The 17,159-nt window shown below is 44.4% G+C and overlaps 1 protein-coding gene across 1 annotated transcript in view; it reads left to right on the top strand.

The window, feature by feature from the left end:
- LOC126190642 (calponin homology domain-containing protein DDB_G0272472-like) overlaps nt 1-17,159 on the top strand; it is a 1,063,014-nt gene that overhangs the window by 555,001 nt on the left and 490,854 nt on the right. Inside the window, 1 exon segment of the mRNA XM_049931066.1 lies at nt 5,097-5,261. Coding sequence (XP_049787023.1) covers nt 5,097-5,261 — 165 coding nt within the window.

Here is a 17,159-nt window from a genome sequence, read left to right as displayed (position 1 = left end):
CTACGACAGGATTCCGTTCGGCACTTTTGCGATCATTTTCATATGAGAATACACGCCTGCGTTGCCACCAGAGATATACATTGTGTATGATGCGACTGGTTGGGCACTCTTTGCTGTGACTTGTGTTTCATTTAGTCTGAATTTATCAATAACTCCCGCAGTGATGAACTATCTGTCGCATCATTTGTCAGTACATTGTCCTTGAGAGTGGAACATGTTTTTCGGCATTGATGTGTCGGGGCGATCCAGTAAACGGAGAAACACAGACCGGAAGCCATAGAACCATTACGTACGTACGTTTGTACAATTATTTATATGTGGACGAGCAGCTATTCTTGCCTTATTGTTAGCTCCATGGCTAGAGGAATGTCTACAAGAACTGCACGTCTCTTTTGAGAAATGGCTGGCCTTTCTCTCTCAGCGAGTGAGAAAACATCAGCCCGTGGCGCGTCCTTTATTTTCCCGGTGCCTGCAAATAGAAGTTGCGGGTCCCTAGAGCAAACTTGTGTGGCCTGCGCGCCGCTGGTCACGGAAGGCCCGCCAGCCGAAATTCCTGCTGTCCCATCCGTCAGGTTATTACGACCCCGGGCGCCACCAGGCACGGCCCAGGAATGCGCCAGCTAGCGCCGACCCAGTTCCCCGTGCCCTGCCGTGAGCAGCCGCCTTAAAAGTTCGCGAATTCCCACTGGAATCCGGCAGGCCGCTGAGGAGCCGTTCTATTGATGTATTCGTCGCTTGCTCAAAGTTACAGGTGCAAGGTGGTGCCGTCACTTCCACTGCTGCGCCTTCTCTCAACAAGTTTGACTGTAGCCTATAGCTCATTTCAAAGTATTCCCCCGCCTCACACATTCTGAGATGGAGCGCCGCAGTAGTCAGTGATTATATGATGCAGAACTTTAAATAATAAGTCGTTCGGTTTTTTTACTCGTATGGTGATCTTCAGATAGCGAGCTGTAGGATGTTTCATTGCTCTTCGTTCAGAACCTGTTAATGAAACTTTGTAAGTTGATTTTCACCTATATTCGTCGTGTTTCTTGAGCCGTCATCTGATTGAGATTTTACTTACTTTCTTTGAAGTTCTCCATTGGATCAAGCAAACGTACCCTTTCTTCGTATACAATCTATATCAACACTTGGTCTAACTTGATGCAGGTACCATATAATCACGCAGTCATCCAAGCATTTCATAAAAATTATTTGATAGAGGTTCAGCAGTTTCCCGATATTACGCCCATGAACTTACATTGCAGCAGCTGTGATAAACCTTTTGCATTTTCTTTATGTTTTCGTCTTCCTTAAAGGCAAAGAGACAAGATGAAGCGGTAGCCCATCATAGAGCCTATGCCTACCGTCATGTATTTTTTGACTTTCAGTTGTTAATAAACAGAGGATTTTTTCTGGTACCGGTAGGAGCAAGGAGGGATTCGCGCTCGGCTAGTGAAAGAGTGAGAAGCACGTCAATATTTTAGCGAGTAATTGTAGACCGCCATTTTGGGGTCGCTATGAATAAGTGAGGAGTGTGGATTTTATATGTGCACCGTTCAGAAAAATACAGTATTGTTTTATTAACAGAAAGGTCGTGTGAGTTGTTATATCAAATAGTGCAATAATTACAACCACTGAAGCCCACCTGTGTACTTTGGAAAATTACGAAGATCCGATAAGCTTAATAGGAACACGGTCAAGTCTTCAAAGGTGAACGCGGCGACCAAACATAGTATTATAAAGAATGGTAAGCACAAATCTACAGCGGAGAAAGAAACTACTCCGCCCTGCAAAATAATATGAACTAATATGGACTTATTTCCAGGTACAGCTCGGCTTATTGTGCTTGTCATTCACGCCGAAAAATTAATCTCATTAATTCAATACATTTTAAGAAGCCACGCATATTATTATCATCTATTTCATTATTTTATTACACTATACAGCGATGGTTGAATCTATGCGGTTGCTCCAATTTGACACCGCTACGTATTGCTATGCCGATGTGTTAGTATCACATGACGGATTCCAGTTTTATACGTTCAGATCCACTCGCCAACCTTTCAATAGTGTGGACTCTTGTGCGGTCGCAAATAGGGAACAGGCTAGCAGAACCATTGTATCGAGTGAGCTTTATTTTCCATATGAATCATAACCATTGTTCCTGTGTCTCATAGGTAATTTAAAGTAGAGAGAGATTATGCGATTGCACGTCAGAGATTACACACCTAACGAGTTTGCCTTGCGGGTGTATTGTTAGGTCCATATTGATAGGGCGCAGCATCTCTCTCGGTCGATGTACTTCCAAACAGAGTCTTATAGCTAGTGTAATTTCTCGGAAGGTATCTCACGGTGAAGCTATTGCTCTCGCCCTCTGTGAACAGGAGCTGAACCCAAACACACGCCGGCCGCGGTGGTCTAGCGGTTCTAGGCGCTCAGTCCGGAACCGCGCGACTGCTACGGTCGCAGGTTCGAATCCTGCCTCGGGCATGGATGCCTGTGATGTCCTTAGGTTAGTTAGGTTTAAGTAGTTCTAAGTTCTAGGGGACTGATGACCACAGATGTTAAGTCCCATAGTGCTCAGAGCCATTTGAACCATTTGGTAGACACATGTAATCAGTGGTGCCAATGCCGGATGTGTAACTTCATTAGCAAGCACCATTAACGATAGCATTTTGTGCATGTGAAAATAAGTCTTCCTCACAGCGTTTATGTTATCTCGTAACAAAATACAAATCGCTGGCGACCGCTTTGGCTTCTCTGAGTTGCATTTGTAGTGCTACATCAGCGCGGACGTAAGTTGACGGAAGCACGCGAAGTTAAATCTTTGTAGTGTAGCACTGGCGAAAGCTACGTCGTACATGCACCAAGAAAAAGCTGGATAATGAAGCTCGCAACAGTGTTTCATTATTGTCAGTTACCAAGTAGCACAATGTGGCGTTAATAACGGCGTGTTTGACATTTGGGTACGAAAAATATCAATGGGGCACACGACGTAACGAAAATACGAAGCCGTATCCAAAACTATCATTTCCAAATATGTCTCCATGACTGGTACGAGACCTATTCAAAATGGTTCAAATGGCTCTGAGCACTATGGGACTTAACTTCTGAGGTCATCAGTCCCCTAGAACTTAGAACTACTTAAACCTAACTAACCTAAGGACATCACACCCCTCCATGCCCGAGGCAGGTAGACTGTAGTGCCTAGAACCGCTTGGCCACCCCGACCGGCTACGAGACCTATACAACCGTCGTAAGATACCTCTGTCGACAACATGCGAGCTCTAAACGTTATAACAGTCTGAATCACTTCGTCAGAGAAAGCAGACCTCTCGGGGCGCTTTTTTTTAACCACGTATCGATTGTCCGTGCTACATACAAGCATTCATGGACTTTCATAAGGGAAACACACAATTCTTCTATGGTGAGGTGTTTAGTTTTGCTAACCACCTCAAGCTGACCTATGCCCTTATACAGCCGTCAGTCAGATGACTCTGAAGCAATGTCGCTCTACAATTGCCCTCATGTCCAAGATATTTCTGGAATTGCAGCCTGAAAACTGAAACAAACACAAAAATCCGAGAGCGCTGTCGAAGGGACACCCTGGTTGTCAGTAACCTCTGCCATCAAAAAGTTACTGCAGGTATAATTAACATAGGATTAATAATGTAACGAATAGGATATTAAATACGGTGTTGACAAGATTTTTTTCTATTGCAGCGTTTTAAAACTTGAGTAGAATATTTCTTTCTAGGTCCATAACCACATTCTGAGTTCTAATATAATAAATTTTGTTGAGACCTAGAATCTTATGTACACGAGTCAGCATGGTACGTAGCGTGAGCAAAATGCCGTGGCTGCTAGATGCACAGTCGGTTGGGAAGCGTGGGAGAGTGACAGTGGTGGGGGGTCGCTCATAGCGCTGTAGGGGAAATGCCGAGCGCTGAAGGGGAAGTGCCGTTCTAAACTGAAGCCTACACTCACATTTTTGGTAAATATTAAGTGGGGCACCTCCACGCACATACTTGCGTGGTGACCATTCAAAAAGGTCTGTCACCTCTTCTTTGTTTAGTATCTAAGAAGAATTCCACCGAAAATGCAGCTATTTATTTTCGCCTGGTTTGTTAACCATTTGTAACTTTCAGAGAAGAGTCATGAATAAAACCTACACATTTCTCTTATTGCCATGTAAAAATTTGCTTTTTCACTAAAACTCGGCGGAGTTTACACAGTGTCACCTCACTAATATGTTGTACAGAGGCAGTTGCGAGAGAATTCTGAAGCATTAAGTTTATTAAGTGAGGAAGCGAGGTCAGCATCCTATGAAAAAACACATCCTCTGTAGAAAATAAACGTGTAGTGACTTCAATTATGTTGTTGCAAAAGCCATAGCATTTCTTGTTTCACCAGCCGCCGGCCGCAGTGGCCACGTGGTTCTAGGCGCTTCAGTCTGGAACCGCGCGACCGCTACGGTCGCAGGTTCGAATCCCGCCTCGGGCATGGATGTGTGTGATGTCCCTAGATTAGTTAGGTTTAAGTAGTTCTAAGTTCTAGGGGACTGATGACCTCTGCTGTTAAGTCCCATAGTGCTCAGAGCCATTTGAACCATTTTTCACCAGCTATCGATGGCTCTTAAAAATACATTCTTTCATCGGAAAAGTCTGCAGTTGGTGGAACAACACGGTAGCTAATGAAATTTTGCACGATAGTCATATGGCAAAATACCCTCTTCTTTGTGTGCTATCATTTGCCAAAATCTCATTTAGTTATCTCAAACCGTTTATGAACTACGAGGAATGTTGTGGATGTTTCACTCCTCCTTTGTCGCTGGCGCGGTGCGATCGCAAATTAATGCGCTATATCAGATCAATTTTTTCGGGATTGGTGACAAATAGAACCTCCAACCAAGTGTAAAGAAAAATTCAGTATTTTAACTAAATTTGGTACGGAGCAACATTTATGTAATATGCACCAGAAGCAAAATCGTAGTGACTTTGTCGCATTGCGGAGACAGACTTGGAGACCTCCTCATTTCCTAGCAGTTGCAGAGAGACAGCTGTGATGCCGGCTGAGGACTACTGGTTCTGACAGCGTGGTGTTTGTTCCAGGGGACTCTGAGTACAAGCCGTACGTGTGCGCGGAGCCAGATGTGACGGAGTTGAGCCTGGACGGCACCGAGGACTTCCTGGTGCTGGCCTGCGACGGCCTGTGGGACTTCGTCACCGAGCAGCAGGTCGCCGCCGCCGTCTACCTGCACCTCCACGAGCATCCAGGTAGGGCGCAGCTTTTAGATCACGATGGACGTACTTTCAGTGCAAAACAAATATGCAAATGTACACAGTCGAAATGGTCGTCACGGATGTGGAACAAGTCAAAAAATCTTAAACACATTTTCATTTAAAACGATAGCAAACTTGTCACAAAACATGTGAATATTCGAGACACTAAGGTGCATATGATAATTCTTAGGCTGTTATTTAAAAAAAAAATCATTTAACAGCACTCATCGATACGCATGCTACAGAATGCGCTACCAATATCTTCCAAAACGCCACGTGTATACACAGGATTTTTCCAGGGCTCATATCCAGGGTTCTGTTTGTGATAGAAAAGTAAAGGTCAAGTGGTTTGGATAGCTTTTGGGCTAGGGACTATTTGTATACCTAACAGAAGAATCATCTTACTGTAAATAGGCCACAGTTCAGGATCAATTTTTGAGTACTGCAGTTTTCCAGCGGCTTTGGCGAAGGGAGCAAATCAGCTGGTTTTTTTTTTTTCATTAAATGTGGTGTACGATGCGCCTTTGGGGGCTTATGGAGGAGCCATTTAGTTCATTCGCGGATCGTGAGAAAATTGAAAACAGCGTTTGTCATAATTTTTTGCCTTCAGCAGCAGATATGTAAATAACTAATCGCAGCAAATTGCTCAAATTTTAACGGTATATTCTCTAGGTATTTATTTAGCAGTGTCATCTTCCCGTTTTCAGAGATATTTATCTGTTATCGAGAAACACCCCAAAAACATGATTTTGTGTACCAAAACAGAGCCACTGATTCCAAGATGGCTATGCACAAATAATGTTCGTAAGATCCCGATCTCCATGACAGTGAAAATTTTCTTGAAATCTTTATCCATTTCCGAGATTCAGAGGTTCAAAGTTACTCCATTTGTGCACGTAAAATACGCATGTAAAATGCGGTGTGAGGCTAAAAAGTAATTCGTAAAGTGACGTAGCACGGAGAAATATGCTGTAAAGCGTGTCGGTCTTCATCAGAAGGGATCTGGGAACCCCATGTAGTACTGAAGTCCACGTAAAACTTTTGTGCTCGGAAAATCCGGTCCGAGGTGTAAAATTAGTTTTGCTTTATTTCAGTTTCACATAAGTAAGCTATCAAAATTTTACTGACCCATAAGGTTCTCTTCATGTGATTGATATGCCCTTCTGTCGGAGCACAAAATAGGAAAACATGCTCTTGTTTATTTAAAAGAATCTGACTGAAGTAATAAATACCGGAAGATATTAGACAGTGGTTGTGTTATAGAAAGAGCAGTGTGACAGAAAGAGGAGGAAGACAGTGGCAGTGGAAGATAGTTTACAGTGGCAGAACAGCACAAGGAAAAGAGTGAAGAGGCCGTGCCAGTGGGAGAGGAATAAAGACAGAGTGGAATGGGTGAGAGCGAGTATTAATGAGAGAGTCTATAACAATGACAACGAGGAAGCGAGAGATAAAGACAGTGAGAAGAGAAAGCAGCTGTGGGAAGGAATGAATGGCATAGTAACAGTAAGGGAGAGCAGGAGGCAGACAGTGACAGACAAGACTGTAGTAGTAGTAGTAGTAGTAGTAGTAGTACAGAACGAAGTGGACTGTAGCTGTGATACGGCTAGTCAAAGAAGGATTCCTTTGCCAGGGAAGTATTTTTTTCCCTTTTTTACTGTAAGTGCTATTACTGCCCTTTTAAAATACAAGACGACACAGAATACTTTCGATGCAGAGTGTAACGAATAATACTCTCACTAGTCTGGAATAAAATGCAAACAAAAATGCTGGCTTCTGTTACGTTTGTGATTATTAATGTACAGTGTTTAAGTGATTTTCCTATCGAATGGCTTGCAGCAGAGTGAAAAAAGAGCTGGATATCATTCCACAAAAGACGCCACGCATAGGGGAGAGTCTACCGAAATTTCGTCGCATCAAAGCAGACTGTATATGAAAGTTTGGTCAGTGGATTGTTCTTAATATTTACTCGTAGTAGAACAGTTACTACTTCATTGTGTCTATCTAGCGGTTTCAATGGTACTACTACTACTACTACGTTTTATGTAAATAACACTCCAATACTGCTACTGGCACTGGTATTACTCCTATAACTTCTATAAGTACAACACAAATACTATTCTTGAATTCCCCTCCGTCGTCAGAAAGTCTACTTCGAACACTGCTTATACGCCAGGAATATAATCAGTTTCGAAACTTTCTCGGCGAACGGTGTAGAAGCAAAATGTTTACCGTAACGTACACTAGAAATGAATGTTAAGAAAAATTGCATAAAATGGGTGGAGAAGTTTTCAGCGGGTTAAGCTGTCTGAATAGGTAGATTGGTGTAACCAATGACGAAATTGCATCCGGTATATTTCGTCGTGACGTTGCCATTGTGATTACATCCTAAATTAAGTCAATAAACCGCTATTTCCCCGTCTTGGGTCTAATTCACGGTATAATCATACAAAATATCAACAGATGCCCGTACAGTCGTGTTCTGCACGGAAGATGGTATTCCGGTCAACGGACAACACGTCAACGATGACGTCAGGACACCTGTCAAACGGGGTAGTGTCTCAAGGGTTGCCCCACATTCATAACAGGTGTGTATACAGTCACAGAGAAGACGCTTAAAAGACTCTCTGCGGTGGAGGACCATAAGAAGAATGGAAGCATGACAGTCGCAAACTGATGTGGCCCGAAAGCTTAATGTGAATCGTTCTATTGTTTTTCGTATGTGCGACAATTTTTAATGACCGAAACAGTATCCCGAAGACCAGGCCAGGGCCGACAACGTGTGATATCAAAAAGAGAGGACGTTACTTGGCAGTAAGGACACGACGGTACCGTCTTAGTACCGCACGGCAACTGGCATCTGACCTCGCAGCATCCATTGGACGTGTTGTATGGAAGCAAACGGTGTACAGAAGGCTTCGGCAGAGTGGCCTTTATTGTCAGAGACCTACTGTATGTGAATCTCTGATGATGCGTCTTCGCGGAAGTGAACGTCTAGAATGGAGTCGTCAACATGCCACCTGGACGGTCGAACGGCGGGCCAGTGTTCTTTTCGAAGATGAGTCCCGATTTGGTCTGGAGGGTGATTCTCAACGCATCCGTATATGGACGGAACGTGGAACACGACTTCGAATCCAAATATTGTGGAAAGAGACCGATATCGAAGAGGATCCGTAATGGTGTGGGCAGGGATTATGCTGACCAGTCGAACACGAAAGTGTACGGGTGAACTGGCAAGGTTTAACTGCTGTCAGGCATGGTGAAAGATCTTGGGACCTCATTTGCGGTTGTTGCGAAGTGGTGTGGGCCCAGACTTCGTGCTGATGGACGATAATGCTACACCTCATAGAGCACGGGTGATTTATGTTTTCTTGGGAACGGAGGATACTGCATGCATGGCGCGGCCTGCTCGTTCCCCCAATTTGAGTCTCGAGCATGTTTGGGGTGCACTACGGAGGCAGATTGCATTACGTCAGCATCCACCAACCACTCTCCAAGACTTGTGAGCAGCTCTGCAGGAAGAATTGGCGTTATTGCGTCAACATGAGACTGAAGACATCACTCTCTGTATGCACGGGCGTTTTCAGGGCTGTATTGCTGAGAAAGGTGGTCACACGCCATACTGAACCCATTAACCTGTTGCTGGGATGTGTGTGCAAATCCGTCAAATTAGAAAAAAACGAAGAACATTTTTGTCTACCGTTATGCATGTAGAATTTGTCTTGTTCTGCGTTCTTGTCATTGTTTCTACTTAACTATCCTGTTTATATTTTATATTGTTTTGTGGAAAAGTAAACGCAAGCTTGCAAAATTTCCGTTTGTTGCTTTAATTTTGAACATGTGTGTGTGTGTGTGTGTGTGTGTGTGTGTGTGTGTGTGTGTGTGTGTGTGTGTGTGTCTGTGTCACCGCAACCTACCACCTGAAAACGTAGTGTAGAAAAAAGATAAAACATGTCACTCAAGTCCACAAAGCACTCGGCAATTCACGGGCCTATTAAATACATATGTAAGTTATGTCGCTAAACGTGTGAGTTTCGAATTTGTATCACGATACATGAAGTCATAAAACGTGGAATATCGTTCACTGAAAATTATTTTTGAAGAAAAGTATGCAGAATACGAATAGATAGAACCGAGTTAAAAGCTCATCGCAGATAGACTATATGTGCTGGTTCGTACAATTTTCGGAAGAGGCGGTAGCATTGAAACTATATGGAGGTGCCATTTTTCCTTTCAATAAGTATGCAGAATACCGAATAGATAGAACCGAGTTAAAAGCTCATCGCAGATAGACTATATGTGCTGGTTCGTACAATTTTCGGAAGAGGCGGTAGCATTGAAACTATATGGAGGTGCCATTTTTCCTTTCAATATTGTTTAAGTGTTAAAATCAGAATGTGAACATAATGGGTTACTAGAATAGCAATTTGAAATACGTACTTTAAGTTTCAGAAATGCATAATTTGTAATAATTATAAATAAGCCTTACGTAAACGTCTAGCGGTGCTGCACCTACGGGATGGCTACCAACTTGCCTCGTATTTGCGACTAAGCTTGTACGCCATGAAGCAGGCTGACCTGGTGGCATGCGTGTCATGGAGTTGCGTTTCATCGTCCAGGAACCACAAACGTCGCCGTCTCGAATGAGGAAGCGGCCGCTGTCGTTCTGGGTAGCGAAATTATTTGTTTTTGGACGAGTTCTGCTCCATCCGTAAAGGCCTCGTGCGTAGACATTACCACAGTAACCGTACTTTGACGTGGACATTGTTGCCCGGCGTAGCGGACAACAGTCGAGTGAGGCAGTTCTGTGCGACGTTGGATAAAACATACATCGCCTCCCAGCTATCTGAACAGCAACTGCTGCATCTTCATTTATACTCCGCGAGCCATATTGCAGTGCGTAACGGAGGGTAATTGGAATACCACTGTTATTTCTACCCTTCTTCTGCTCCAACCACGAATCGTGCAGCGTCAAAAGCCTCCAAATGGATTCGAAATTTTCCGATTTTTCCCTCCATAGTTGTTTCGCAAGACGCATGCTGAAGGAAATAAATGATGCTTGACGCTTCTGTGAACCTGCCTTCTCGGAATTTTAGCAGTAAACCTCTCCATGATTCATAATGCCCCTGCAGTAGCGTTGGCATTGGACTTTTGATAAGCAGTTTGCAGCTCCTTAGCGAACTCGTGCGTACTGAACGCTGCTCTTTATTTTTAATCTCGATTAATCCTATCTGATAAGGGTGTCATAATGACAAATGACTTCCTTCGGGGAGAGGGGGAGGGTGAATTTCATTAACATTCTTCCAGTGAATGTTAGTCCAGTATTTGATTTATCTACAGCTTGCTTGATGTGGCCGTTCCACTTCAGATCACTCAAGATTTATTATATTTTCCAATTGTGACTGTCAGTGATTGGTTCCCATAGATTGAAGCGTTTAATGTCAATTGCACAGTTCTTTAATCTATCATAGAAGCTATCCAGGTCCTCCTGCAATTCGCTGTAACGCCTGTATATATAATATATTTAATGCGAATCCACCCTCGTAGATATTTTGACTGTGCAGTAGCCTCCAGGAATTTATCACTAATCTTTTAATGCGTAGGTTTTGGAGCCCAGAGGACTGCCTCCCGTGTGGGCCACAGTTGAGCAAGACAATGCCACGCCTGTGGCGAAGCGTGCTAGTGTTCTTTGTAGAAAGATTCTGCTTTCCTGGCCTGGACGTTACATGTCGCCCATAGAAGAAGGCCGGTATAGGAATAGAGGGCAATTTGCAACCTTTGTGGGCGCCATGCAAGCTACATAGAGAGAGATTCCCCAGGAGCAATCCCAGCCTCTCTTTCATTCCATGTTGTGATGTTTAGAGGCTTCGACTGCAGCACGTCATATTGAATTCCCAGAGCTATAAATTTACGTCTACTTACGTACTCCGCAAGCCATCGCATGGTATATTGCGGAGGATACTTCATATTACTAGTAATCAACTTCTTTTCTGCTTCACTCCTAAATAGACCAGGGGAAAAACCTCTGTCTATGTGCATCAGACTTGACTAGAAGAAGGGATCGGTTGGTAGGACATGTCCTGAGGCATCAAGGGGTCACCAATTTAGTACTGGAGGGCAGCGTGGAGGGTAAAAATCGCAGAGGGAGACCAAGAGATGAGTACACTAAGCAGATTCAGAAGGATGTGGGCTGCAGTAGGTACTGGGAGATGAAGGAGCTTGCACAGGATAGATTAGCATTGAGAGCTGCATCAAACCAGTCTCAGGACTGAAGACCACAACAACAAACATGTGCATCCGGACGAGGTTTGATATCTCGTAACGTATCTCTTCACGGTTCTTAAGCGAGACATACGTTGGTGGCATTACAACCTTTCAGCAATTAATTGCAAATGCCTGTACTGTACATTTTCGCTATAGCGTTCCGTGAAAAGAACGTCTTCCGTCCATGGGTTCCCATCTGAGTTCGCGAAGCATCTCCGTAGTACTCGCATGTTGTTCAGACCCACCAGTAACAAATCTAGCAGCCCGCCTCTGAATTGCTTCGATGTCTTCCTTTAATCTGACATGCTGGGGATGTCAAACACTCTAGCAGTACTCAAAAATCGGTCGTACAAGTGTTCTATACGCCGCCTCTTTTATATATGAATCACTATCCTAAAATTTGGCCAATAAACTGAAGTCGGCCATTCACCTTCCCTGCTATCGTCCTTACTTGCTTGTTCCACGTATGTCGCTTTACTGTGTTACGTGTAGATTTTTAATCGATGTGACTGTGTTCAGCAGCACATCACTAATGCTGTATTCGAAAATTACAGGATTTTTTCCCCTATTCATCTGCATTAATTTACATTTTTCTACATTTAGAGCCAGCTGCCATTCATCACACCAGTTCGAATTGTATCCTTCTACAGTCACTCAACGTCTATACTGTATTTGCTTCATTGGTTCACGGATGGCGAGACGGATAATATGAAAGGTGCACAATACTTCAACGAGACAACTGCTCGTCACCTTCAGGCAGTTATTGACGTGTTGCTGCAGTGACTCGCCGATACGTGAGCTGGCTCAACTAGAAGAGTACAGGCGCCAAAGGGTGTGGCTATAACGTCATCTCAGGGAAATCATAGAGCACGACGACACCCAACGCCCCTGCCGGAGAAACGGGCCATGGTCTTCGCAAGCGCAATGCGGCCTAAGCGCAGCCGCAAATCGCGATCCAGCGCGCGCGCGGGCGGTGTTGGCGCCCAGTTTGAGTGTGCCGATTCCGAATTACCGACTTTGTAGACTCGGATTCGTTCGTCTGCAGCCAAAGATGTCCCAGTGCCACCAGTGCTGGTTCTCATGCCTCGCTGAGTTGCAATCCTATGTCTCTATTAATCAGATCGTTATTCAAACGTATTTCGACTGCTTCGTTAATGATGGAGTCCCGGTACGTGGAAGCGGACGAAAGGATCTTTGTCCCTCCGTAGTTCATGCTAAGTCCTGTGTCAAGACAATGTTCAGCAACAGCAGAGTTTACTGTTCTGGCTAATCCAATCTGGTGTGACGTTTATGTTCAGCACATTTATGTCTTAACAGTGCGACAGGTCTGGCCAATGAATATTTCCTACAATGGCACTGAATTTTGTATATCCCTGGTCTCCTTAGATCCATGTATTCTTCAACAGAACCCAACATCGTTTGTACTCTCGCTGGAAGGTGTATCACACATTTTACTTGATGTTTCTTGAACAGCCTTCCGATCTTAAAGGACACGTCGCCAACACAAAGTAGAGAAACCATTCGCTTGTGGTTGTCCGTTTCTTCTGGCTGTTATTGAAGTTTAGTGCGTGCAGGTTGAAAACCACTACGAATATGTTTTTCAGAGTACCCGTTTTGTAAAAACACAGAGCGAACATGGCTAAACTTTGCTTATAAGCTCCCTCGATCTGAGATGTCTCTAGCCCTATGAACGAGAGTCCGTAATACGCCATTGCATTGAGATGGGTGACGGCAGCTCGCAGCTCGTAGCCAGTGAAGTAGATCCTTATGAGTTGGTTTACGGAACACACTGTGACCCAAGGAACCATGTATGCTGTGGCCGAGCGGTTCTAGGCGCTTTAGTCCGGAACCGCGCTGCTGCTACGGTCGCAGGTTCGAATCCTGCCTCGGGCATGGATATGTGTGATGTCCTTAGGTTAGTTAGGTTTAAGTAGTTCTAAGTTCTAGGCGACTGATGACCTATGATGTTAAGTCCCATAGTGCTCAGAGCCATTTGAACCATGTTTCCTTTCTGCGGTCCAGGACATCTAAGAAAGGGAGGTCTCAGTTTTTCTGCACTTTCATGTTGAAGCAAATGCACGGTGGAGGGAGTTAAGGTGTCCCAGAAATGCAAGAAGTGTTACTGTTGCACGTCGCCATACTGCAGATGTGTCGTACACGTATCTCCACAAATATGTAGGTTTCAACACCGCCGACTGAACTGGGTTTTCATCTAAGTCTTCCATAAAATATACTGTACCTTCCCGTATACTACAGCGTCATCAGCCAACAGTCGCAGATCATTGCCCATCCTGTTCGTCAGATCATTTATGTATGCAGAGAATAACAGCAGTTCTGTCACACTTCCGTGGGCACTCCAGACGATACCCTTGTCTCTGATGAACACTTGCCGCCCAGGATATCGTACTGTGTTCAATTATTTAAGAAGTCCTCGAGACTTTTGTCCATTATAAATAGTATTGTGAAAGTCAGCTACTGTGGAAACAATGGGTTTGTTTATAGAGTACTTTTCTGCTACCAGTCACAGTGTTTTATTCATGTTTTACAGAAGTGATTCGGGAAATGATTCTCGATTTCAAGTGCGTTTTCTCTGTGTAGTATACCATTTTTACGTAATGTTTTCGATGTATGAGATTCCGCTTTGTTTTGTTGGCTTTAAGTTTTCTTATGGTGCATTTGCGCAGAGTCTCTCACATGTTAAACATCACAACCAATTTTCTGTGCACAGTATGCGACAAGAATAACTTACAAAACAGAACCTCATGCATCGAAAATATTACGCAAAAATGGCTCAGTACACAGAGAGAGTGCACTTGAAAATGTGAATCATTTCCCGAAATACGTCGTGTAAAATATGAATAAAAGACTGTGACTGGTAGCAGAAAAGTCATTTATAAACAGTCCCATAGTCTTCGAGACAGTCACATATCTGGGAATGTATTCCGTATGCTCGAACCTTCAGTCTGCAGTGGGACACGGTGACAAACGCTTTTCGGAGATCTAGAAATATGGAATCTGCTTATTGCCCATCATGGTTCGCACGATATCGTGCGAGAAAAATGCAAGCTGAGTTTCGCATGTTCGATGCTTTGTACAGCCTTGCTGATTTGTGGACAGGAGCTTTTCTATCTCAAGGCAATTTATCATACCCGAGCCGGAAATATGGATATTTATGGTAAGTTCCTATGGAACCAAACTGCTGAGGTCATCGTTTCCTAGGCTTACACACTACTTAATCTAACTTAAACTAACTGCCGGCCGTGGTTGCCGAGCGGTTCTAGGCGCTACAGTCTGGAACCGTGCGACCGCTACGGTCGCAGGTTCGAATCCTGCCTCTGGCATGGATGTGTGTGATGATGTCCTTAGGTTAGTTAGGTTTAAGTAGTTCTAAGTTCTAGGCGACTGATGACCTCAGGTGTTAAGTCCCATAGTGCTCAGAGCCATTTGAACCAAGTGAGCGCCAGCGTTATCCCGTTGCCGAATTCGAATCGTTTCCCTCGGGATGCAAGAAGAGAGCTGGTGAAGTTGTGGGCTGTCAGTGCTGGTACGGGTACAGGATAGGGCGACGGGCGGCTGCGTGGCGGCGCTCCCCGCGCGTGGAGTTAATGCGTTTCCCGGACTGCGCTGATGGCAATGCGCTGTCTGCGGCAGCACTCCAGGGGCCCGGCCGGCTCCGAGTGCGCCGCTCTCCGGTTTCAGGGCTGCATGCCGCGGACCACCACGTGATCCGGCCCAGCTCGTTTCCACACAACGTCTTTCAGTTCTCTAAATCACTGATACTTCGCCGCAAATTCTTTATTTTGCGAGTCAAACGTTTCATATGTATCCCGAGAGCTCCCAGTTGCATTACCTTTGCTGCTGTGAATGACAGAATGTCTGGATATTCGACTTAGTGTGGGATATGACACTCTTCTCTTGGCAGAGTAATAGCGGAGGCGGTTTGTTGTTGGCTTTGTTTACACTCATCACATTTTTCTGTCTCGATCATGTGTAGTTCGGTAGAATGCTACCATCATCAGTTGCTAGGATGTGTTGCTGTTGTGTGCCCCGTTAGGGTTAGTTGGCGACGTTCTTCCGAGGAATTTACTGTTGGTGGGAATATTTATTCCCATATCTGATACGTAGATCACTAAATAAAATCAATAACGTCGCTTACGCTTAGTCACATCGATGTTTACACTCCAGCCACAAATGAGTGTACTTGTGAAATATTGAATTAGAACGTGGATATTATTATAATCTGCATTTGTTCAGTGCTCCGTGTGGAAGACTTTTATTGAATGTATGGCATATACACCCTAACACAAAAAACAACACATCACGAAGGATTTCTCCGAATGGGACAGAAATCGGTAGACGTGATGTAAATCTACAGACTAGCAAATGATGACAATCTCAGAAAAATTGATTATGTATTCAAGAGCAAGAGCCACAAAAATTGAGCAAGTCATACCGTGTTGGTCACAGTTATTCGGCTTGGCACTGATTGATAGGGTTGTTAGATGACTTCCTGATGCGTATAGTGCCAAATTCTGTCCAATTGGAGTGTTAGATTGTCAGAATCCCGAGCTGGTTAGAGGGTCCTGCCCATAAAGCTTCAAACGTTCTCAGTTGGGGAGAGATCCGGCAACCTCGCTGGCCAAGATACCGTTTAGCAAGTGCGAAGACAAGCAATAGAAACTCTCGCCGTTTGTGGACAGGCATTATCTTGCTGAAATGTAAGCACCCAATGACTTGCATTGAAGGGCAAGAAGAAAACGGGGAATTAAATATCGTCGACGTGCCGCTGTGGTACAAGGGTGCTCCGGATGACAACCAAAGGGGTCCTGCTATGAAATGAAATGGCGCCTGAGCCCATCACTCCTAGTTACCGATCCGTAGGGCAGATGACATTCAGATTGCTGTCCACTTGTCTGGGGCATCTCCAGACACGCCTTCGCTAGTCATCGGGGCTCAGTTCGAAGCGAGACTCATCACTGAAGACAATTCTACTCAGTCAATGAGGTTCAGGCCGAACACATGTCTGGAAACGCCTCAGAGAACGGTGCGTTACCAACCTCACTGTCGCCTGCCATATGGCCGGACAACCAGGGATTATGGTTTAGTGTGATATTTCTTTTCGTAGCAGGACCTATTTCATCGTCATTTGCAGCACCCTTACAGCACAACGGTACGTCGGCGATATTGTACGCCTCGTTTTGTTGCCCTTCGTAGCAAGGCATCCTCGGCTTACATTTCAGCAAGGTAATGCCTGCCCACACACAGTGAGTTTCTTTTTTTACTACTTGTCGTCGTGCTTGCCAAACCCTACCTTAGCCAGCAAGGTCGCCAGATCTCTCCCCAATTGAGAAAAGTTTGGAGCATTATGGGCTGAGCCCTCCAACCAACTACGGATTTTGACGATCCAACGCATCAGTTGGACAGAATCTGGCACGAGATCCCTCGGATAACATCCAACAACTATGTCAATCAATGCCAAGACGAATAACTGCTTGCGTAAGGGCCAGAGGTGGACCAACGTGTTATTGACTTACTCAATATGTGAAGTTCTTTCTCTTTAATAAATTATCAGTCATTCTGAAAAAGTAATTATTTTTTTTATATTTGTACATCACATTTACCGATTTCCGT

The sequence above is a fragment of the Schistocerca cancellata genome, chromosome 1 (assembly GCF_023864275.1).
Source record: "Schistocerca cancellata isolate TAMUIC-IGC-003103 chromosome 1, iqSchCanc2.1, whole genome shotgun sequence".
In the NCBI taxonomy this organism is placed as follows: Eukaryota; Metazoa; Arthropoda; class Insecta; order Orthoptera; family Acrididae; genus Schistocerca; species Schistocerca cancellata.
The sequence above is the reverse complement of the archived record's forward strand: the minus strand, read 5'-3'. Positions and strand labels throughout refer to the sequence as shown.